We start from the raw sequence: 24,084 nt of genomic DNA, 5'->3' as shown, positions 1-24,084 counted from the left end.
AACTTTCAATACTTGAGTGATAAAAACCTATTATTTCCTACCTCTCTCTCTCCTTCTCCTTTTATTTTGTTATCAATCTAAACAACGCTGAATACTAGCAATATATTCCACTACTAATTTCGCCAATGTCTACTCCCTTACAAATGAGTGAACCTGAATAAAAACCGAGTAGAGAATGAATGCTGAGAAAGGACAGTTGAAAAGGTAAAAAGTTAAGAAGAAAGAGACTGAAGAACCACAAATTTTCAAATCATCTATATTCCAAATCACAAAGCATAATACAAATGCACTTTTATGCATGCTACCTTTTCATACTGGCTTTAACTTTTACAGTGGAACAAATGACTTCCTGCATTAAAAAAAAAAAAAAATGTTGGCTATTTATTTAAACCTGCAGGTCTCTCTCCGAATACACTGCTCTACAGACAATCTGGATCAGAATCACCCGTGGCACAGATCGATTATCGAAAGTCACGATCTTTAGGTACAACTCCAGATCTGAAGCTAGAGGGTGGGAATCTGCAGCTTTGGCATTGACACATGAATCCCAATGTTTAAAGTATACTTTCTTACGCATTCAGAAACACTGGACGTCATAGTAGTACACAGGAATGGAGTCATTCCATTATTGAAAAGAAAAAATTTGGGGCTTACTGAAAGGCCGTGAGGTCATACTTTATTTTCTAAAGATTGAGTTTTCTAATCTAAACGAAATACAATCTGATTTAGATTTTATATACCATTCAGGCAGGGACTGTTTCTCTCTTTTTTAAAAATTTTTTTAAGATTTTACTTATTTGACAGAGAGAAAGACACAGTGAGAGAGGGAACATAAGCAGGGAAAGGGGGAGAGGGAGAAGCAGGCTTCCTGCGGAGCAGGGAGCCCGATTCGGGGCTCAATCCCAGGACCCTGGAATCATGACCTGAGCCAAAGGCAGCCGCCAGGTGCCCCATGTTTCTCTTTTGATCATAACTCTGGGCCCAGCAGCCCATGTCTGGTGCATATTAAGCACGTGGTAAATATTTGTTGAGTTAATATGGTTTGGGCCACGGAGCTCCTCATGTGACAAGAGAAATTAATTTGGATGAACTAGACATGCCAGTGGGAGAGAAGAATCTGGGCCTGGGAAAGGGTTAAGATGGATTCCCCACAGGGCTCGGCAACAGGAAGAATGGGTTCTCACGTCAGCCACTTCATATTTGTTAAGACTCGTATTCCCATTCTACAACATAAGGGAGCAGATTCTGGGAAATTAACTGCCAAGGAATCATTTAAATTTAGTCTAAAATATTAAAATTCATATTCTAGAGTAGTTTAAACACTCCTTTGATAAATGTCCTTATGCGCTCTCAAGTAAAATTTAATACCGAACAGAGAAAGAAGCACTTCAAAATGTGGATATTACCTTCACCACTGATTTGTCATTCTGTGATTAAGTGTGAAATCACTGGGAAGAGGACAATCCATTTGAAAGCAAAACAAGAATGATAATGAGTAAAGAAGTTAACCATCAGTCTGCAAGTTTTGTCAGTTGTTAATCCAAATGTCTAAATCTGTTTCTTACACAAATTGTTTTTACCTAAATATTCAGGAATGGCACCTGATTTAGTTATTATTGAATGTGGGGCATAGTAATCAAAAGAAAAAAAAAACACGCAAGGTATCTTTTTGAAAAGGTATTCACAACAGTTTGTAGAAAACTCAGAACCACAGGATGGTCAATCACCCAAATATATGTTTTAAAGATCAGAAAGACCTTCCGTGCACGGAGACATTAAATATAATATGTGTCCAATTTAGAAAAGAGATCTACTTACTAATAAACATGACTTTCATTTATAGAGCTGCAAATCGGTCTTAACTGTAGCAAGGGGTCATGGAGAGCAGGAACAAACATTAATCTGCATGCTCATCTCCAAAACTCTGGTATATTAGAGGAGGTCAGCAAATGGCTAAATTTGCATGAGAAGCTCCCTAGGCTGAAATGGGAAAAACAATGAAGGGTACCCTTAGGATTCCAGGAGAAAAGCTCATAAATCCAGAAGAAAACCAAAAGTTACTCTAAACTGAGGGAGGATGGGGTGGCCTGGGAAGGTAGAAAGATGTGGGAGGTCAAGAGACATATCCCTTAGTTCATGTCACCTTTGCCCATCCTCAGGGAGGAGTACTTTCAAGTAATGTGGGGATCAGGGCTCCTTAGTTACCCTCCTGCCCAGTCCGCGGTATAGCTGTTCCAAGCCCTCAATGGAGACAACTACTAAAACCACAAGGCCATCTTCTGGAAATCTTGAAAGAGTGGCATAAAGGGGGGTTAAAGAAGTGCATCCCACCATGAAGAACCCAGTTCCAGTGAGCAGCACCAGGTATGCAGGCCAGAGGAGGAAGCTTGGAGGGCGGCAGGCTATAAACAACCAAAAGCAGAGAAAGCAATAAAATGGTACTTGGCCCTGCCTCAATGCTCTTCAAGGGAGGAAGCGGATTTGGCAAGAGAAGCAGCAGCAGGAAATGTTGGTCCAAGTATGCAGCTAATTTTGGCAGAGGGTGCAGAAGAAGAGCCCCTGTGGCAAAGGAGGGCACAGCTGGAAGAGCCTGCATGGAGTCTCACAAGCCAACTCAGCCTCCCTGGGAGTGGGAAACAAACTGACTTAGAATCCCACGACCCAGAGTGGTAGGGTGTCAAGAACCAATATAAAGGTCACACGTGCCCCAAGCATGCTTAGTAAGACTGGTGTAGCTGGTAACATGGGGCTTATAACAAAAATGTTCACTCACCTTCTTCCGGAGCTGTGGTGCTCTGGACAATTTCATAAAAGTTAAGTGAGGCTTGAAACTCCTGTTTTCTCCTGCCAAGATGCCCTTTTCTTGAAATGTCCTTTTTGCAGCTTCTAAAGAAAATAAAAATACAAAAATTCTACTGTAACACATGACTTTTATTTTTTAAATGGCAATTCAAAAAATAACAAATTACTTTATAATGAAGATTACTTTATATACCTGTATGAAATACTTTCTAAGAGAGAATAAAACCACACTGCATAGGACAAGATATTATTAAATCTGCAGAAATTTCAAACTTTAAGCACACAAAAGCAACAATTTGAAAAGAAAACATTTAACAAATGTAATAAGTGTTTGTCTGATATGATGCTAATTTTCACTGAATATCCTAGTGGTGGCTAGATGCATAGAAAAGGACTAGTTTATCTGTGACCCATATCTAAAATTTCTACTTCTGACCAAGATGGAATAACAGCAATCAGATTTACCCTCCCCTCTGAAACAATGAAAGGACCAAGTATATAAAATGATGGTTTGTAAGACACTCCACTTATCAGGCAGTGAAGCTCAATGATCCCTTAGAGATGAGAAACAAGGTGAGCCCTTCAACTGCCCAGCTGACATCCTTAGAAGAAACCATCCTTACTGGGTCGAGTAAAAAGAGCTGAAAGTAGGAGAGGCAAAGGTATCCATAGCTCACAGGCAAGAGTCCTAGAAAAGTGAGACCTGTACAGAGAGAAAATCCCACAGATCTACAAAGGGTTGCCCTAGAGTATTCAGCTGAGTATAGACCAGCTCATACACATGAGGAAGCTACCTGAGATGGGGAAATACATTCAAAAGGATTAGAGGGAATGGTGCCCAGTGCTCATACAGGGGCAGGAGAATTGTCTGTTCCCTTGAGCCAAACTGGAAAAACATTGAGATTTGTGGGAAACTGGGTAGAATGAACAGCAGTGGGGAACTTTTCCCCTCAGCAGTGGGGAAAAATTAGCTTTGAACTGGTACTATTCTAGTCCCATCTAAAAAATCTTAGAAGCAAGATCCAAAAGGAAAAAAAACTGCTTCCAAGTAACTTAATTGTGTCCTGGAACAAAGCCCAAGAATATTTATAGGCATACAAAACTATCCAGACCCAACAAGGTTATTTCACAATGTCTGGCATCTAATCAAAAATGTCCAGGCATGCACATGAACAGGAAAATATGACCTACAATGAAGAGATAAATCAATTCATCAAAGGGAATGGACACAAATTTAGAGTCAGAAGATAAAAGTATCAAAATAGTTATTATGACTATATTCTTTATGTTCAAAAAGTAGAGACATGCAAGATATAAAAAAGACCCAAATCAAATTTACAGAGATGAAAATTGCAATGTCTAGAGAAAAATACACTGGATAGAATTAATGACAGATTAGACACTGTAGAACAAAATATTAGTGAACTTGAAGACATAGCAATAGAAACCACCCAAAATAAAATATAGAGAGATGAGAAAGAAAGGAAAGGGAAACAAAAGGGAAATGGAAGGGAAAGGGAGATGGCAATGAAGGAAAAGGGAAAGGGAAAAGAAAAAAGAAGGAACATCAGTAAATGTGGGGTAACAGCAAGTTGTCTAATATATATATAAGTTAAGTCCCTAAAAAAGAGGAAGAGGAAGAAATAATGCCTGCTGGGGAATGAGAGTTGCCACAACCATGACATAAAATAATCTAGGCAATAATTTTTAAAATTTACTTCATAAGTATTTGAACCAGCAAATTCAGTTCTAGGAAAATACACAAAAATAAAATTTTTAACACATAAGATTCTATACAGAAGATATTTATCAATTCTTAAAAACACACAAAGTATAAATAACCTCATCAATATAGAAATGGTCGTTAAATTACCATATGGCATACTAAGGACTACCACAAGAAAAAGAGAGTCACAGCTATACGTATTAACCTGAAAAGATGCCCATGGTCTATTAAGCAAAAAAGGCAAGTTGCATGGTTAATATACCAATAATATGATTCCATGGCTTACTTAAAAAAGATAAATTCTCTACGTTTTATTAGCATTAAAATGGTATAAATTACTGTAGGATGAGGGTTGACATTGAATAGAGATAGAGAAGATTAGTAACATTTTCTTTACACATCTGTATATTGTTTGAGTGGTTACAATGAGCATGTATTACTTCTGAATAAAAAAATTTTTTAATTAAATAAGCAGAATAACTGCCTAGACATTAGCAATATAACATTACAAGTGCACGAGCATCATACTAGAATGTAGAATGCACAAGTAGAATTTTCTGCTTTATGTATGAAAAATTCATACTTTTCAAAGATCTTTGGTAAACAACTTCTCATTTGTTCTTTCTACCTCCAAATCAGGTAGGGCTAATACCGAAGTTAATTTTAAAAATAAATAAAACTAAAACATAAGAAGTCAATGCTCAAATTCATCCTCTTTGTTAGTAATAAAGAAGGAACTGGAATGCAGATGCCATCACTTCTACTCTGGTCATGTTTCAAGCTAGCTAAAACCCCAGCTTAAGCCAGGGTCAGCGAAGGGTACAAAGGCTGCTCCAGCAACTGAATGAGGAAGAGTAAGGCAGGGAATTCTGTCACCTTCCACCATGCCCACACATACTGGTTTCAGTCAGAGAAGCTCCCCTCTTTTATACATGAGCTTCTAAATACCTTCCCCTTTTCTAAAAGAATTCCTACATTTACCCAAAAACAAAATTTGAAAAATCAGTCCTCAAAAAAACACACAGAGAGGGGTCTCTTCAGTAAAAATAATGCTGCCAACAGTGTCCATTAAAAAATAGAAACTGGGGGCACCTGGGTGGCTCAGTGGGTTAAGCTTCTGCCTTCAGCTCAGGTCATGATCCCAGAGTCCTGGGATCGAGCCCCACATCGGGCTCTCTGCTCAGCAGAAGCCTGTTTCCTCCTCTCTCTCTGCCTGCCTCTCTGCCTACTTGTGATCTCTGTCTGTCAAATAAATAAAATCTTAAAAAAAAAAAAAATAGAAACTGATAAAATATAAGGTAAAAAATGTCTTTGAATCTAAAATAAAACCACATCCTATCCAAATGTTTAGTGAATTGTTCCTTTTAAATTCATTTCTTTCTTATCAGTGTTAAATATGCTTTAATTTTTCTAACAATTAAAAATCATGAACCTAGTGGGAGATTATCTAATATTTCCAGAAAACGTGTCCTAAAAAATAAAAGATGTTTTTAATATAATACTAAATACTACAGTCATAAGAATGCTTTAGTTTTAACCACCAATTCTGTTGGAATCTGGAAATTACTAATGATACATAGAATTATAACCAGAAATACCTGGATAAAAACAAAACCAAATATATTTCCATCCAGTCTGATTATTTTTTACACAGCGTAAGTATTCAGTCTTTTGGAATGGGAACCCGAAACAAAAAAAGATGTGGGAGTGAACAAAACAAAGATACAATATTATCCTTTCTCAGAAAAAGAAGAGTTTGCTGTAATGACTGGTCCACACAAAAATAATAAAAATAACAGAGAAGGACAGAGTTTCCAAACAGAAATACCTGTGCAGGAGAAAATTCAAATGGATGCATTCTTTTTACCAACAACATAATTATTAGCCACATCAGTAATACCTACCTAGTATGCTGGGCGGCAGGAAGGACAAAAAGCAGGGAAGAGGACCTCACTCCCAGGAGAGGAGCTCCTGGAGAAGACTTGGGAGTTAATGAGCTCAGTACCCACGGGTGTGACTGCACAGGCTTAGCATCTGAGTGTATTCGACGGTATCTGTGCGTATTCAATAGTAGCTGCTTGAATTGCGCATTACCTTTGTGCTAGGTGTTTTAGCAATGCTTGATCATGTACTCCTCCAGATATCCCTAAGGGGTAAGTTATTATTCCCATTTCTAAAAATGAAGAAACTAAGACTCTGAAATGCTAACAGCTTTCCCAAAGATCACTGAGCTAAGTCATGGTGAGGACAGAATTTGAACTCAAATCTACCTGACTACAACATTCATGCTGCCCTCTATGTGAAGAATCGACAATCTTGGGGGGCGTAACTGACTCAACTGGAAGAGCATGCAACTCTCGATCTCAGGATCATGACTTCAAGCCTCATACTGGTATAGAGATTATTAAAATAAATAAACTTCAAAAAAAAGAACCTAAAATCTTCTTTCTCCCCTCCAAGTTGGTTGTTTTTGTTTTTGTTTTTGTTTTAAGATTTACACATTTATTTATTTGAGAGAAAAAGCCTGCGTGTGAGCAGGGGAGGGGCAGAGGGAGAGAGAGAAAGACACAGACTCCCCCCTAGTAGCAAGTCCGACCCAGGGCTCAATCCCAGGACACCAAGATCATGGCCTGAACCAAAGGCAGACGCTTAACCAACTGAGCCACCCAGGCGCCCCTCTAAGAAAATTTCTTAAATAAAAGGGAAAATCTGGTTACGTTATTTTAAAATTTGTACAGCACTTAGGAACTGCAGTTGACAAACTCAGATCTCATCATCCGTTCATTCGGCAAATAATTGCTGACAGACTACTACTGTCAGGTACTGTTCCAGGTGTGGGAACCATGGCAACACACAGACGCTGAACGTCTTGCAGAACGTCCACACACGCTGGGGGCCTCAAACAAATACATAAATATATTGTCAGGTATTGATCAGTGATCTGAAGAAAAATAAAGCACACAAAGGATCTACAAAGTGATGTGGAAAAAAAGAGTTGCTATGTCAGATATGGTGGTCTGAGAATCCCACTCTGAAGAGATGTCTGAGAAGCTACCCAGCTGAGCGGAGAAGAGGACTCAAGGCAGAAGGAAGAACTTACGAAGAATGTTTAGTAGGTCCAGAAACAGTAAAAAGGACAGGATACCTGGAGTAGGGTGAGTCAGCATTTGGGGAAGAGGCAGAATGGGTTTAGAGAAGTACGCAGGAATATCATGGGGCATGGCAAAACCTTCAGATTTCATTCTCGGTATGATGGGAAATGCTGACGGTTTTAAGCAAGGGAAATTCATGTGTGAGAGTAACTTTCTTTATTCATCTATATTTCAGCTAGAATTTACATTTCTTCCTGGTGCATTCAATTGCCTCAGGCAATTCAAAGTGCTCCCCTCTTTCCCTAGGACTGTATCTTAGTTGACGGGGAGGTAGCTAATGGGGTGCACAGTGGTTCAGATGGGAGTGTAGCACCTGGCTCTTGGGTCACCATCTGGCATCTCCTGAGACATAAGCTGTGCATGGTTTTTGCAGTTAGACCCTCCCTCATTCCCATATAATGGCTCTGCCACTTCTGTGCCCTCTCCGGTATGCAAGATTTCTTTCTATTGGTCACCACACCATACCAGGGCAAGCAGGAACTCACTGGGCCTGTCTCTGGCCCTCTACCACCTTCTTGCTTCTCTTGGGCATACAAAAATAACAATCCCCCAGGGCCAAGGTGGAAAGGGTCAGAACCTCCTAAGGCCACCCATTACATAATACCACCCTTGCTTCACCTCCACTGCCACTCTGGAAGCACAGGGAATTCTGGCTCGTTGGCTCTAAGAACACACCCCAGGAGCAAGGCATAGGGTCACTCCTGCTCTCAGACTGACGTGAGTTTCTCCTGTTCTGTTCAGGAGACGACGGAGGGGCAAGAACTCACACTCTACCTTAGCCTCTAGCTCTCTTCTTTGCCTGACCCTGGGAATCTTTTCTAGCATCAAAGGGGGAAAAATGTATCAATATGCTCAGGTGTTGAAATCCCAAAGCCTTTTCTCTATTTTTCTTGCTATATTCTCTCTCTTCTGAGAACATGGGTACCACTGTCCCAGAGGTGGCTAGGCACAGAACAAAGGATACAAGAAATACAATGAGAAAACTTAGTATCTCAAAATATTATCCCCATATTTTCAAAATCTTAGTTTGTTATTTTACTTTCATAATATCTACTAAATGCTAATATGAGCTCAATGTGACATTTTGATCACCATTTGTAAATTTGGGGCATGTCCTAAAACCTTTCACTGCTAGTCACTAGCAACAAACGATTTTTCCTCTCCCATTTATGGTAATAAAGAGTCAAGCAATGGACCATTAAAATGAAAAAAAAAACAAAAGCAAAAAACCCAAACCAAAAAAACAACACAACACTGTTCTTAGTTACAAACAATAAATGGCAACTTTGGCTGAATTAAGCAGGGAAGAAATGTATAAGAACAGCAGGGGTCACCTGGGTGGTGCAGTTGGTTGAGCACCTGGCTGGGTTTCGGCTCAGGTCCTGATCTCAGGTTCAGGGGCCTTCGTCAGGCTCCACACTCAGCTTAGAGTCAGTATGAGATTCTCTCCCTCTCCCTCTGCCACTTCTACTCATGCTCTCTCTCTATATATCTCTCTCTCACTCAAATAAATAAATCTTTAAAAAAAAAAAAAAAGTAAGTAAGAAAAGAATAGCGGGAGGATTAGAAAACCAGGCTGGAAGGCTAGGAAGCCAAACAGGTGTCCAGAGCTATGGTGGAGGACAGGTACATGGCACCACCCCCTGCTCCAGCTGGCAACACAGGGACCATCTACAGCACACAGCAGGCTAGAACTGCTGCCACCTGCCTGCCACTGGTGGTGGCCGCCACTGATGACATAACCCAGCTCCAGAACAGATACTGCACAGGCCTTCTCTGTGCAAGGTGCTAGCTTCTGATTCAAAGTCTAGACTAAAGCAAGATCATGTTCCTAGCACCAAAGCAAACTGTGGAAGAACGTACGTGACGTGGGAGACAGTGGGGAAGAGTTCAGAGGCTGGGCAGTGAAAAAAGAAAGACAACAGTCCAGCATGTACATATTTTAAAACAATAATAGTGTATTCGTAACAACTACTATTATAATTAACTTAACAATTTTTGGCTCACGTAAATTATAAGCAGGTATATCTGTCCTCAACTACCATCATAACCCAGATCTGGTCCTCTCTATTATGGCATACCTGTAACTGTTTTAAATAGACCTAGAGTTAAAATCATGCAAAACCACCATTTTTATGAGTCAAAAGTTGTCAAATACTGGCAATGGCTGATGGCTTAACATATACAGTGATGTTCACTTACTTAAGTTTCTAGCATCTGATTGATAGGTTCAGGGCATAATTTCTAGGTCATCAAGTACTTGAAGAATCTATCACAAAGAAGAACTGCTGATAGCAGCAATATATTCATATTACTCAGCAATATATTCATATCAACCCAGAAAATAGAAACAGCATGAAGGCGTGAAAGCAAAAATTCATTTCTTCATTTATTTACAGAGCACTTCCCACATGTGCCAGACACACAGTCTGCTTATGACAGCGAACGTGGCCCTGCTCTCACAGAGATTACCATCTCATGGGACAGATCTGGGCCCAATGAAAAAGACTCAACAATGTTCAGAATTATCCAAAAATACAAAAGATATAAGGAAAGAAGTGTTAAGAGAAGTTAAAATAGTAGGCATTTGTATTATTCATTACTATCTACATTAGTTTCACATATTATTTTGATATGACAAACTCATCAAATGTAAAGATTTAATATTTTTCTATTTACTGGTTTCAGTTACTTTTTTTTAAGATTTTATTTATTTTACTTTTAATAAGCAGGGGGAGCAGCCAGCAGAGGGATAGGGAGAAGCAGACACCCTGCTGAGCAGGGCTCGATCCCAGGAGCCTTGGGATCACGACCTGAGCCGAAGGCAGATGCTTAACCAACTTGAGCCATCCTAGAGCCCCAAGGTTTCAGTTACTTTGAATTTTGACCCAATAGTTCTCATTATTCACTGGGCCTGAAATCTTTGATGATGGCTATCTATTCACAATATTGTTTTAAATAATATTTGTCACAAAGCACATATAGTTTGTTATTAATGTGTTTTTCTCTCTGTTGAATGAAATTGGGGAAAAAAGAAATTGTTGCCTTCTTTTGGAAAAATATTTCTTAGTACTGGTTTTTTATTCCTATTAGCAATATAATCTATTGCTTAGCCAGACTGCAGGGTATTGGTTATGGAAACATCATTCTTGAGATAAGAAGAGTTTTTGCTGGTGTGAAAACCACATGTCATTTTTCATCTACATTAACTCATGTTCTGGAGGAGAAGCTTATGAATAATTTAAGAAATTGTTCAATTCCTCCTAGTACCACAGACATTCCTTCAAGCACTAAATAGAAAATCGCACAGTAAATATATCAGACATCCTTCAAAAGTCAGCTAAAAACGTTTCCTAAATAATATAATTTATCTCATAGCTAAAGATGCAAAATGTCTGAAGAACAATTCCTTAAAATGTATTTTAAACACTAGGAGACTTGGCTATATAAAAGAACACTGAAATGAATAATTTAATAAAGAAACAATATTTTGTAATCCTAACAAATACAGTACAGTTTTATCTGTTTAGGTGAGTTTGTTTGTTTTATTCAGCAAACATTTATTGAGTGTGTTAAGCACTGGGAAGTTTTCTCCGTTTTTTAAATTTTAAATATACATATTTTTACACAGGAGATTTTCTTTAAGTGAACTCTTAAGTATGTAGCAACAATATATTTATACCTAAAATGTAAAGAAATTGCTAAAAGTTGTCTGAAAGTAAACTATGACAGATCAATTTTAATAAAATCATGTCTTTTTTTTTTTTAAATATTTTATTTATTTGACAGAGAGAGAGAGATCACAAGTAGTCAGAGAGGCAGACAGAGAGAAAGGGGGGAAGCAGGCTCCCTGCTGAGCAGAGAGTCCCATGCGGGGCTCGATCCCAGGACCCTGAGATCATTACCTGAGCCGAAGGCAGAGGCTTAACCCACTGAGCCACCCAGGCGCCCCAATGTCTTTTTAATTATATACACATTCTTATAAACTTTTTTCTTTTCTTTTGCTATTTTTTCCTGATTCTAACATTGTGTGGATAGTTATATGATAGCATGAAATATAACTTGAGAATAATCACAAAGAGGTTTATTTTTTTTATTGAGGTATGCCAAGAAATGTAATAATAAAAATAGTCTAGAATACAAAATGTAAATTAGGTAGTCCTGACATATTCTTAAGCTTAACATATTCTATTTCAGATGCAACAGAGGTGATAAGCTGGATTTTCATTTTAAGAAGACTGATCTGTGATCGGATAATACAGCATACAATAGGAGATAAGGTCTTTCCTTGTTTTCCATCTGGAAGATACTTTCTTATACCATTGTAAGTTACAATAAAACTATGTCACATATAATATGAAAGATCTCAATAAAATTTTAGAATCACTTTTTAGCCATAAAAAACTTTAAATAAAAGCCATACAACTGTTTTTGTCTTTTCTGTTACTACAATTTAAAGGATTCTGGTTTCCATATGCTACTCAAACTATTCCATTTTAGATGGTATTAGTAAGTCATCTGAACTATATGCTTCACCATAACAACTGGCATAATGTTGAAATGAACTTCATTTTAAAATTTTTATACTCATCATTTTAAGTAGATATTTCCAATTGATTACTGTGTAAAACTGTCAAATAGAATTTTATAATGTTTCACTCATAAAAGCGAGTCTTTAAAATTACACCTTGATGCCAGAGGCATCCCATTCGTTCCACTGCAACTGAGGAAAGAGACCCAGATGGAGCAGTCTAACACTGGCCCAGTTCTCCTATTTTTCAACTTGTGTTCTTGGACAGGTCACTTAACCTTGATAGTAAAAGTGATGAGGCCATTATAAATCATCTCTCAAGTCCCTCTTTTTATCCTAACAACCAGCCAGGCCAAGTGAACTGTCAGAGAATGCTGGTACATCACCCATCAGGGATTCTATTTCTTTTTAAAGAATTTCTTTATTTATTTGAAAGAGAGAGAGCATGAGTTGGGGGGGGGGGTGCACAGAGGGAGAGGGACACATAGACTCCCTGCAAAGTACAGAGCCCCATGCAGGGCTCAATCCCAGGACCTGAGCTGAAGTCAGATGCTTAGATGACTGAGCCATTCAGCCCCTCCCCCAATCAGGGATACTAGACACCAGGACTGGATTTTACTGTCATACAAAGATTTAGACATGAATATAAATAAGGGAAGAGAGACTATGTAAGGTTAAATGTTCTTTCAATTATACTTTCATGTTTACATCATACATTTTTCACTGGTTTATACATCCATTTAAAAGATATTTATTGAACCTCTGTTATATAGCAGGCTCTGGGGATACAAAGATGAAAGATTTCCTCAAAGAGCTTTCACTCTAGTTGAGGAATGTCAATTTCTAAACAATCAAATGCAATGAAGTATTACAGTTTCTACAGTAGATATCCACCTATAGAATATGGGGGAGATTAGGGGAGAAAATGGTCATTTCTATTTTGAGGAAACAGAAAAGCCTTTATTTTGGAAGTGACATTTGAAATGAGTTTTATAAAAGATTAACAATACAGTTTGAAAAAGAAATTAAGAAAACAATTCCGTTGACAATAGTGCCAAAAATAATAAAATACTTAGAATAAACTTTAACAAGGAGGAAAAGGACTGACAACTATAATCTGATACTGGAAGAAATTGAAGAAGACACAAGTAAATGGAAAAGATTTCACTTTCAGGGACTAGAAGCCCTAATACTGCTAAGATGGCAATACTACCAAAAATCATCTGCATATTTAATGTAATTCCTACCAAAGTTCCAATGACACTTTTTGCAGAAATAGAAAAAAAATCATCCTAAAATTCATATGGAATCTCAAGGGACCCTAAATAGCCAAAAAACTCTTAACAAAGAAGAACAAGGTTGGAAGTCTCACACTTCCTTGTTTCAAAATTTACCACAAAGCTACAGGCATCAAAACTGTGCTCAGAGCTGTCAAAATGGCTAAATTCAAAACCACAAGAAACAACAGGTGTTGATGAGGATGGAGAGGAAAAGCAACCCTCTTACACTGTTGGTGGGAAGGCAAAAAGGCAGCTACTGTGCAAGACAATATGGAGGCTTCTCAAAGAGTTAAAAATAGAACTACCTTACAACCTCGTAATTGCACTATTGAGTCTTTATCCAAAAAAGGCAAAAAACACTAAGAGGGATACATGTATCCCATGATTATTGCAGCGTTATTTACAATAGCCAAGATATGGAAGCAGCCCAGGTGTCCATCAATAGGTAAATGGATAAAGAAGATGTGGCATATATACAGTGGAATATTATACAGCCATAAGAAAGAATGGAATCTTACTATTTGCAACAACATGGATAGAACCAGGGAGTCTAATGTTAAGCAAAATAAGTCAGAGAAAGACAAGTACCATAAGATTTCACTCAAATGTGGAATTTAAGAAACAAAACAAATGAACAAAGATAAAAATGAGAGTGACAAACCAAGAAACAGACTCTTAACTCTAGAGAACAAAGTGATGGTTGCCAGAGGGGAGGTTGATGGGGGGATGGATGAAACAGGTGATGGGGATTAAAGAGTGCACTGAACCTGATGAGCACTGAATAATGTATAGAGTTGTTGAATTATTATATTGTATACCTAAAATTAATATAACATTGTATGTTAATTATACTGAAAAAAAACACACACACAACAGTGTGGTACTGACAAAAAAGTCAAATCTATAAACTAATGCAATAGGAAAAAGAGCACAGAAATAAACCCTCTTGTATACGGTCAAATGGTTTTCAGCAAAAATGCCAAGACCATTCAGTCGGGAAAGGACATTCTTAACAAAGAGTAATGGGAAAACTGGATATCCACATTGTAAAAGAATGAAGTTAAACACTTACCTTATGTCATATAAAAAAATTAGCTCAAAATGGATCAAAGACTAAACTAAACATAGAAGCTAAAACTAAAAAAGCCTTAAAAGAATACATAACTTCATGATCGTGGATTTAGCAATGATTTCTTAGATATGACACCAAAAACACAGACAACAAAAATAAAAATAGATTAATTAGACTAAACTAAAAACTTCTGAAAAGTTAAAAATTAAGAAACTAAAAAGTTAAAAATTAAAGCTGGACAGAAGAGAAATACATTCTATTTAAATAAGTGATAGTATAAGTTCTGAATGTTTTCAAATGTACCAGTTACTGTAAGATTACTGGTGATTAATACAAGATTCATAAATATTGAGCTAATTAATTACATTTAAATATTTTAAAATATACAAAATTCATTAACCCCTTTAAGAAAAACAAATCTGTCCATCAAAGGAAATGATCTGTAGAATGCAAAGGCAATCTACAGAATGGGAAAAAATATCTGAAAATCATGTATCTGATAAGGAATAAATATCCAGAATATATAAAGAAATGCTACAACTCAGGATGCTTGGGTGGCTCAGTTGGTCAAGCATCTGCCTTCAGCTCAGGTCATGATCCCAGGGTCCTGGGACTGAGTCCCGCATCGGGCTCTTTACTTGGTGGGGAGCCTGCTTCGCTCTCTGCCTGCGCCGCCTGCCACTCCCTGCTTGTGCACTCTTTCTGACAAATAAATAAAACCTTAAAAAAAAAAAAAGAACTCCTACAACTCAACAAAAACAAAAAATCTGATTAAAAAATCAATGAAGAACAAATAGACATTTCTCCAAAGAAGGTATACGATAATAAGTCAGCAAGCATACAAAAAGATGCTCAATAGCACTCTCAATAGGGGAATGAAAATCAAGGTCACAGTGAGATGTCACTTCACACCCATAAGAATGACTACCAACAAAACAAAACAAACAAACAAAAAAACACCTTCTGGGCTCTAGGACAACACCTATATTACTGGCTCATGCTCCTTGAAGGATGGTGGAGAGGGTTACCAAAGTAGTAAACACGAAAGCAGAAACAAGGTTAAGCAGTAAAGAAGAAGGTTCAGAAACCTGAATATACACTTAAGAAATAAAGAAGCAAGCCAATAAAATACACTGAGAATAATATATCTTAAGAGAGGTTAAAAAAGAACCAAGAAAGTGGTTTCTCAGTAGCGAAAAGGAGAAAGAAGGGAGTGCTCAGCTATGTGACTGTAAAGCATCTATTAGATTTAGGAATTAGAAAGCCATCGGCGGCCTGTGCTGTGACATAGTAGGTTATAACCCACTGACTGCAGGAGCTGAGAGAAAGGAGAGTAAGCACACGTAAAGAACTGGAGACAGATACCACAGGCTAGACTTTTACAGATTCTGGCTCAGAAGGGAAGGAGAGGTTCAATGCAGGAACTGTAGGAAATTCAAGGTCAAAGGAGTGCAGAGTTTTCTGCTATTTCTTGGGCTTTTTTACATTGTTTTTTGTTTGTTTATTTGTTCAGGGCTTAGAAAGTTGTAATCAAGTTAACAAAGTTGGGGAAATGAGCTGATGAAGAGGAAAGGCTGGAAATACAGAAGTACCTGCAAGAGAAGAAGAAACTAGTAGAGCAAGATCCAGATTGTAAGGTCAGCTCGAGAACACAGCTGAAGAGATTAGTCTTTGATAGACAGAAGACATCTCTTTTCCTAAAACTACATGGGATTTAAAAAGCCAAATGCGCTAGCAGTAGGTTTACTACGTACAGGGAACAAATGAAGCAGGTCCCAGCCTCAGCTTTATCTGTGGAGGGAAGAGGAGAAGGTTAAGGGAACTTAAGGCTCGAGCAGTGACAGGGGGCAAGGGAAAGAATAAAGGAGGAGCAGTGGGACAGCTGAACAGGATGCTGCTGAGTCTGGAAAACTTGTACTTGCAAGAGAACCAATCTACAGGACTGTACGATTTCTTCATTTTTCTCACGCATCTGATAAAACGACTCATTAACTAACATGTGTTACATGTCACACATTCTAGAAGGTACTAAGTAAACAATGGTCAACAAAACAGTCCTGATCCTTGCCATCATGGAGCTTCATCCAAGAAACACCGTCAAACAAAATTACACACTTACAACCTTTGATGATCCTGTGAAGGAGACACACCAGGCACAGTGACAGAGGACTCACATACGAGGAGACTCTACAGGGCATAGGGAAACACTCTCTGAGGTAGTGACATTTGAGCTAAAGAATGAAAAGGTCGGGGCACCTGGGTGGCTCAGTGGGTTAAGCCTCTGTCTTCCGCTCAGGTCATGATCCCAGGGTTCTGGGATCAAGCCCTGCGTCGGGCACTCTGCTCAGTGGAGAGCCTGCTTCCCTCTCTCTCTCTGCCTGCCTCTCTGCCTACTTGTGATCTCTGTCTGTCAATAAATAAATAAAAATCTTAAAAAAAAAAAAAAAGAATGAAAAGGTCTAAATAAAGGGTCTACTCAGACATCCGCAAAAGTTCCAAGGCAAGAACAAACTTGTTAAGTCCCTGATGAACCATGATGACCCGGGAGATGGGGGCTGGAGACCCACATGGAGACACCATGGACCACAGCAAGGAGTCTGGAGTTTATTTTGCCCACGTGTTGGGGTAAAAAAGCAAATGGCTGAATTGATCTATCATTGGTATTTGCCAGCCTGGTGAAACAGACAAGAAGACAGGACACCCAAAAGAACCACCAACAGAGTGATGCACCATGAGGCCATGACCAGTTTAAGAAGGAATAAACTATGTTGGCGAGGAAGAGGAGACCAGAGACCTCAGTGAGGTTCCACAGCATGAGTAGCAATGGAAAGAAAATGAAACAGCACAAACAGCAGTAAGTTAGGGTGCTAGGTAGCTATATCCAATTTACAGTCTTGGAAATAGAATAGTTCTGGAGAATGAATAGCCAAAAGGTTTCACCATGCTTATGAACAGCTAGAGCAGTGTATGAGTATTTGAGTATACCTTCAAAGAAGTCAAGGGATTTTAAGAAAAGCAATTGCTGTGGTGGTAGCAGGGGGAGTGGTGAGGACTTATCATTATTATTAATGATAACAGTTACCATCTATTTACCATTGTATATGTGCCAAACACTGTGCTAAGCACCTCATGCATGTTATCTCATTTTATCTTGAGAACAGTCACTATTGTGCTCATTCTACAAATAAGGAAACCAAATGCAATGGCAGTTCCAAAAGACTCCACAGCCACAGCTCACTTTGAGCCAGGATGTTTGGATGGCTGTGTTCATGGTGCTGCAAGAAAGCGTCACAATGTGAGTGAGGAAACAAAGTGTTCAAAAAGCAAGAGGAAATATTTGGACAACAGCAAAGAGGAGAGGTAGAGGGTAACCAAACTCTAACAGCATGAACTACCAATTAGAAAAGGCTTGTGTGTGAGGGTTGAACAGGGACAAAGCAGCAGAGAACTAAGAGAACAAGGTTGACATCTCTGGGCCCCTGGGTGTGAGGTTTTGGTGGAAAGAGCTGTGATCTCAGACTAGCAAATAGATCAGCTGAGGCAAGAAGGTAAAGGGGATGCTCCTGAAAACTAGGAGTCCGCTTGCTAATTTACAGTGTGACTGACTAGTGTAGTGATTAAGAACACAGAATCTGGTGGAGGGTGGGCAAAATCAGTGCAAGGAGTCAAAAGTATAAATTTCCAGTTATAAATAAGTCAGGGGATGTAATGCACAACGCGGTGTTTGTACTTAATAATGCTGTATTGCATATTTATAGGTTGCTAAAAGAATAAATCTTTTTTTAAGATTTTATTTATGTATTCATTTGAGTGAGAGAGAAAAAGAGAGCTCACGCACAAGCAGGGATAAAGTGAGGGGGAGGAACAAGCAAGACTCTAGGCTCAGCACAAGCAGGACACAGGGCTCAATCCCCTGGGAGCAGGACCTGAGCAGAGGCAAAACCAAGAGTCAGGTGCTCAAAGAAGCCACCCAAGTGCTACAAGAGTAAATCTTAAGTTTTCATCCTAAGGAAAAATCTGTAACTATGTGAAGTGATGGATGTTAACTAGACTTATTTCACTATTTATAAATAACAAATCATTACATTGTAAACCTGAACTAATATAATGTCATGGGTCAACTGTACCTCGATAAAAGAATATGTCTAACAAAGGAACAGTAAAATAAATTAGGAAGCAATGGAATATTATATAATCAGTAAAAATGATTTTAGAAACTATTTCATGGTAATGATGATAGCTGACTTGAGAGCATTTATTCTATACCAAATGCTGTTCTTTATGTAATTATATTTCACACATATATTATAATGAATAATAGTAATAGTAATAATTTTTTTAAAAAGGCATACAGAATCTAGAGACAGACAGCCTGGATTTGAGTCCTGGCTCTACAACTTACTAACAAATTATTTAGCCTCTTTTTGCCTCATGTTCCCTATCTATAAGATGCAGAAGATAATAATGGTCCCTATCTCATAGAGTTGCTAAAATTAAATGAGTTAATATTTGTAAGATGATTAGAATAATGGCACAAGGTAAATCCATTTAAGTGTTTGACTGAAAATCAAGTAAAATAAAAGTAAGGATATAGGGAGTCATAATATGCCACTCCAAAATATGTCCTTTTGGCACAAGAATTTTGAGCAAATGAGAACCAGTAGATGCAGAAAGAAATCTTCCCATATCTTCCCTTATCTGACTACAAGCAGATACTTCTGAAAAATGACACTGCCCAAAACCCTTTTATCCAGGAAAGTTTTTTGGCCAAGATGGACCTGTACAAACCTTACTATTTAGAGCCCCCCACATTTTTACCTTCCTACAATCTGCCACCCCAGAAAGCCTAAAACCTTTTTCTTCATCTTATCACTTCTCTATAAAGTTACTGTTCTTCCATTAAGATGCTGTATCAGCCCAAGTTCTAACCACTCTTTTGAGTTACTCTTCACAGAGTCTTCTCTACAAGATGTATACTGCACATGTTAATAAACTCCTTGTTTTCTGTTAATCTTTTGTCAGCCTAATTTTACAGGGTCTCTGGGGGACAATCCAGGAGGGTAGAAGCAAAAACACATTTCCTCCGCTACTGGGACAGTAGAAAGGGCTAAAAGAGCCATGTGAAGGGACAGGAAGTGTGGGGGACCTTTGCCTAGAGGAGCCTGCACACAGAAGCAGGGCATGCAAGAGAGGCTCTGAAGGTCCTCAGTGGTACAGGGTTGTGATTTAGATATCCTGATGGGGAGAAAAGCTGGTCTTTGCTTCTTCTTCCCTTTTTTTTTTTTTTTTTAAAGATTTTATTTATTTGACAAAGAGTGAGAGATCACAAGTAGGCAGGGGTGGGGGGGAGCAGGCTCCCGGCTGAGCAGAGAGCCCAATGTGGGGCTCGATCCCAGGATCCTGAGATCATGACTTGAGCAGAAGGCAGAGGCTTAACCCAATGAGCCACTCAGGTGCCCCAAGGTCTTTGCTTATTCTAAATGAAGTATGGTGAAGGTGTTCTGATGTTTCTGAAGAGAACCGAACCTAGGCCATGAAAAGGAAGGATGCTCACCTGCCTGTGGTAGTGAGAAGTCCAGGACTTCTACTATCTTTTGTGATAGAAGGTAATATATTTCTTCTGTCACAGAGCAGCCTAGAAAGGCCCAAAGATATTAGCAACCAAACAGATTCCCCACAAGGAGCAGAAAACACAGGGCACATGCTCCCCATCTTTTGGGGGAAATGACAGTCAACATAAGAGAAAGTGTAATGTTCAAATGAACATCCTAAAAACCTTTCACTTTTCCTTATATGAGATAAATACACTTGGAATCTTTTATCATGCTAACCAAGGGCACATTCCTCATTAAAAAGAAAGATTTGCAAAAACTACTATAATTCTAGCAGGCTAAATTTTTATCAATCTCTCAATCTAATACACATCTTTTTTTTTTTTTTTAAAGATTCCATTTGTTTATTTGGCAGACAGATCACAAGTAGGCAAAGAGGCAGGCAAAGAGAAAGAGAGGGAAGTAGGATCCCTGACGAGCAGAGAGCCCAGTGCAGGGCTCAATCCCAGGACCCTGAGATCATGACCTGAGCCGAAGGCAGAGGCTTTAACCCACTGAGCCACCCAGGTGCCCCTCTAATACACATCTTAACAAAATTACAAAACTACATTTTGCTTAAATTAAATAAATGAATGAAATCACATATTCATTTCTACACAAAAAGCTTCGCAGTACAATTTCATCATTGTAAGAGATGGAGAAATGCCATATAAATGCATAATTTTCACTATGTTCTTAGCTCTATGAGCTACCATGTACTACTAAGAAAGGAGAAAGTAGGTGCTGTTTTTTTCTGGAAAAACAGGATCTCTCAAGGTCAAGATAGGAAGCTGACACAAGAGTTTTAACGCCAAGCAACTATCCCATAAAACTACATGGACACGGTGTACAAAGACGGGATTGCTCTCTTCAGCCCACTGTGTATCCACCAGAAGTAACAGTTAGCAGGAGCACACCTGGACGCATAATTCAATTACTGATGGTAAAAGCACATATATTCAGACTGTATTAGTCTGAAATGTAGAATAATTTTCTTCAATTCTACATATTAAAAACTCTAAATTATTCTTTATCAGGAAATTTTTCAGCAATGAACTCAAATATTAGGGCCTCAAATTCAGTTCTTTTTTCATAACAACTATATAATATTTTAAGAATTTGTTTCTTTTAACCTATAAATTTTAAAACTCTAGGAAAATTAAGTAAATCAGACTATTCATGAATTATAATTTTTGACAACTTTTCAAGTTAGTTTTACTTTATAATATGTACTTAAACTTCTTTATCAATACTTTAATAATTAAATTTATTTCCTTTAAAAATTCTCCTCTCCATTAAGTCAAACTAGCTCTGCCTTCACTATTTTGAACAAATAAGATAATATCCCTGTATTGGCATATACACACACAGAGTTTATTACAGTTTTAAGAAATGTAGTACTCTGGTCAATTCTAAAAGTAGGAATATATTATTTGAATAGATAGTTTATAAAATGTGACACAAAGACAAATTACATTATTTACTAATACTATTGGACTGAAACAATACTAATCCTGAGGCATTCTTGTCAAAATAAATTTAATGAAGTGAAATGTTGACAAAAATTCTCTGTATTGAACATTCTATCTGAACACTATATATATATGTAATTTTAGTCCATTTACTGACTAAACATCAATGGAAATTTTTCAAATAAACATTTTTCTTATAAAAGTTCATGAAAACTAAAATCAAAAGCAACAGTTCAAAATACACATAAAAGATTAAAAGCAAGCATAACAAACAGTGATTATATGAGGACAGAATGCTATTCTCCCTCTATTTTCCATTTTTGTAACGTTTGTTTAAATTTTGGAAAAGTATATATATTTTTAAGTAACAGTCTCTTGCATCAAGAAAAGAATTACAGGGGCAGTGGCCTTTCCTAAAACGACAAACCAACACCCTTGGGCTCATAGTCATACTAAAGCTGGCAAGATTTCACATTCCTCAGCACACAATGGATCTTTCATCAATACTGGAAACTGCCTTTGTGAGAATATTTGCTAAGAATGAATGGAATTCTCAATGTTGTAAGCACCCATTGAATTATTTAAAAGGACAATGAATGAATGACTAATTAGAAATGTTTCTTGACCTCAGGGATATTTATATTCCTAAAGAAAAAACCTAAATCTAGTATTTTCTCCAGAGCAGTTAGGAAGAACAAATTAAGTTTGTTAACTACAGCCACTGGTTCCCAAATGCTTTGTTATCAAAACTATTAGAGTCGCCTTTTTCTTGACCAACTAATAATTTTAAGTACTTCTCGACTCATAAATATTGTTTGCATGTTTGCTGATATGTTCTTTGCTCCAAGAAAGAAAACTTAACCAACAATGAAATGAAACTTGATCCTCAATGTCTCCCTTCACCCCAAAAAGAAGCACTTTTTAAATTTTTCTGGGTTTTTTAAATTATTTATTTATTTAAGTAAGCTCTGTGCCCAGTATGGGGCTCAAAGTTATGACCCCAAGATCAAGAGTTACATGCTTTTTGGACTGTGCCAGTTAGGCACCCCAAAAGATGAACCTCTGAATGAGTAACTATAAAACTAGATAAAGACAATCTAATACTAAGTTTAAAAAAAAAAAGTTTAGGGGCGCCTGGGTGGCTCAGTTGTTAAGCATCTGCCTTTGGTTCAGGTCATGATCCCAGTGTCCTGGAATGGAACCCCACATCAAGCTCCCTTCTTGGCGGGAAGCCTGCTTCTCCCTCTCCCTCTCCCTCTCCCACTCCCCCTTGTGTTCCCTCTCTCACTGTGTCTCTCACTGTCAAATAAATAAATAAAATATTAAAAAAAAAAGTTTATGTCTCAAAAACTCATATATATGCTAAGGTTAAAATCACTTAAAAATACATATTCTTTGGAAGAATATAAGGAAATAATAAACACTGACTTCAGGATGATGGTTAGCTTAAATGAAGGATGGCCATGGGATGGATTAATGAAAAGGATAATACAGTTAAGATTATTACCAGTGTCCTAGCTTTTGTTTCAAGGATTTTGTTTGTGTTTTTTGTTTGGTGGCAGATTCCCAGGTGATTATGATACCATTTTAAAATAGAGATGGATGGATGGTTGATAGATAGATTAAGATAGACAGAAGGATCGATCGATCAAGTAAAACAAGTATGGACCAATGATGAGTATATTATGAACCAAAAATCACTAAACCTGAAATGAAAGGACATGACACTATCCACCATGATATGAAAATAAAAATTCTTTACAACATGTGGATTAACATCCAACCTACAATCCCTGGATCAACTCAAAAGTCATTCATCCAGATTTTGTAATTTTCTTCTTCCACTTTACTAAACACTTTCAATTACGCTGCACAAAGTGACCAGTGAGACTTTCTAACATCATCAATGGACCTTCTGCTCAGAGAGTAGTACACTAAACAGAAAGGGGCAAAAAAAACAGCACAGAGGAAAATGCTGCTGTCTCTCCCACGGACTCTCTGGAATGGGGCTGAAAATGCCCACAAGCCTCTGAATAGGCAATTGGTGATTCTTATCCATACTGTTAATACTTAGTAAGTGCTAAGTGTATGTCACATGTCATGAAAAGCACTAGAATCCTTCCGATTTATGATTAGGACAGTCCTAACAGATTCTTATGTCTAGCCCATCACGTTCCAGACAGCCCAGAATCAACATATCCTCAGGTCAAAGAATCGAGATAGTACACAGTCACAGTGGAAAACAGTATGGAGGTTCCTCCAAAATGTAAAAACAGAAACATCATATGATCCGATAATTCCATTCTTGAGTACTTACCCAAAAACAAAACCACTAATGTCAAAAAGACATATGCACTGCTATGTTTATTACAGCATTATTTATAATAGCCCAAATATGGAAGCAACCCAAGTACCCATCAATAGACAAATGGATAAGGAATATGTGGTGTATATAAAA

The 24,084-nt window shown here is 37.8% G+C and overlaps 1 protein-coding gene across 2 annotated transcripts in view; it reads right to left on the bottom strand.

Moving 5' to 3' along the window:
• LOC111147611 (A-kinase anchoring protein 7) overlaps nt 1-24,084 on the bottom strand; it is a 143,517-nt gene that overhangs the window by 82,923 nt on the left and 36,510 nt on the right. For both annotated transcript variants that reach the window (XM_022503766.1, XM_022503767.1), the window contains exon 6: nt 2,774-2,886. In XM_022503766.1, the coding sequence (XP_022359474.1) occupies nt 2,774-2,886 (113 nt within the window). The remainder of the gene's footprint in view (nt 1-2,773; nt 2,887-24,084) is intronic.

The sequence above is a fragment of the Enhydra lutris genome, unplaced genomic scaffold (assembly GCF_002288905.1).
Source record: "Enhydra lutris kenyoni isolate GAN:26980312 unplaced genomic scaffold, ASM228890v2 scaffoldscaffold17, whole genome shotgun sequence".
NCBI lineage: Eukaryota > Metazoa > Chordata > Mammalia > Carnivora > Mustelidae > Enhydra > Enhydra lutris.
The sequence above is the reverse complement of the archived record's forward strand: the minus strand, read 5'-3'. Positions and strand labels throughout refer to the sequence as shown.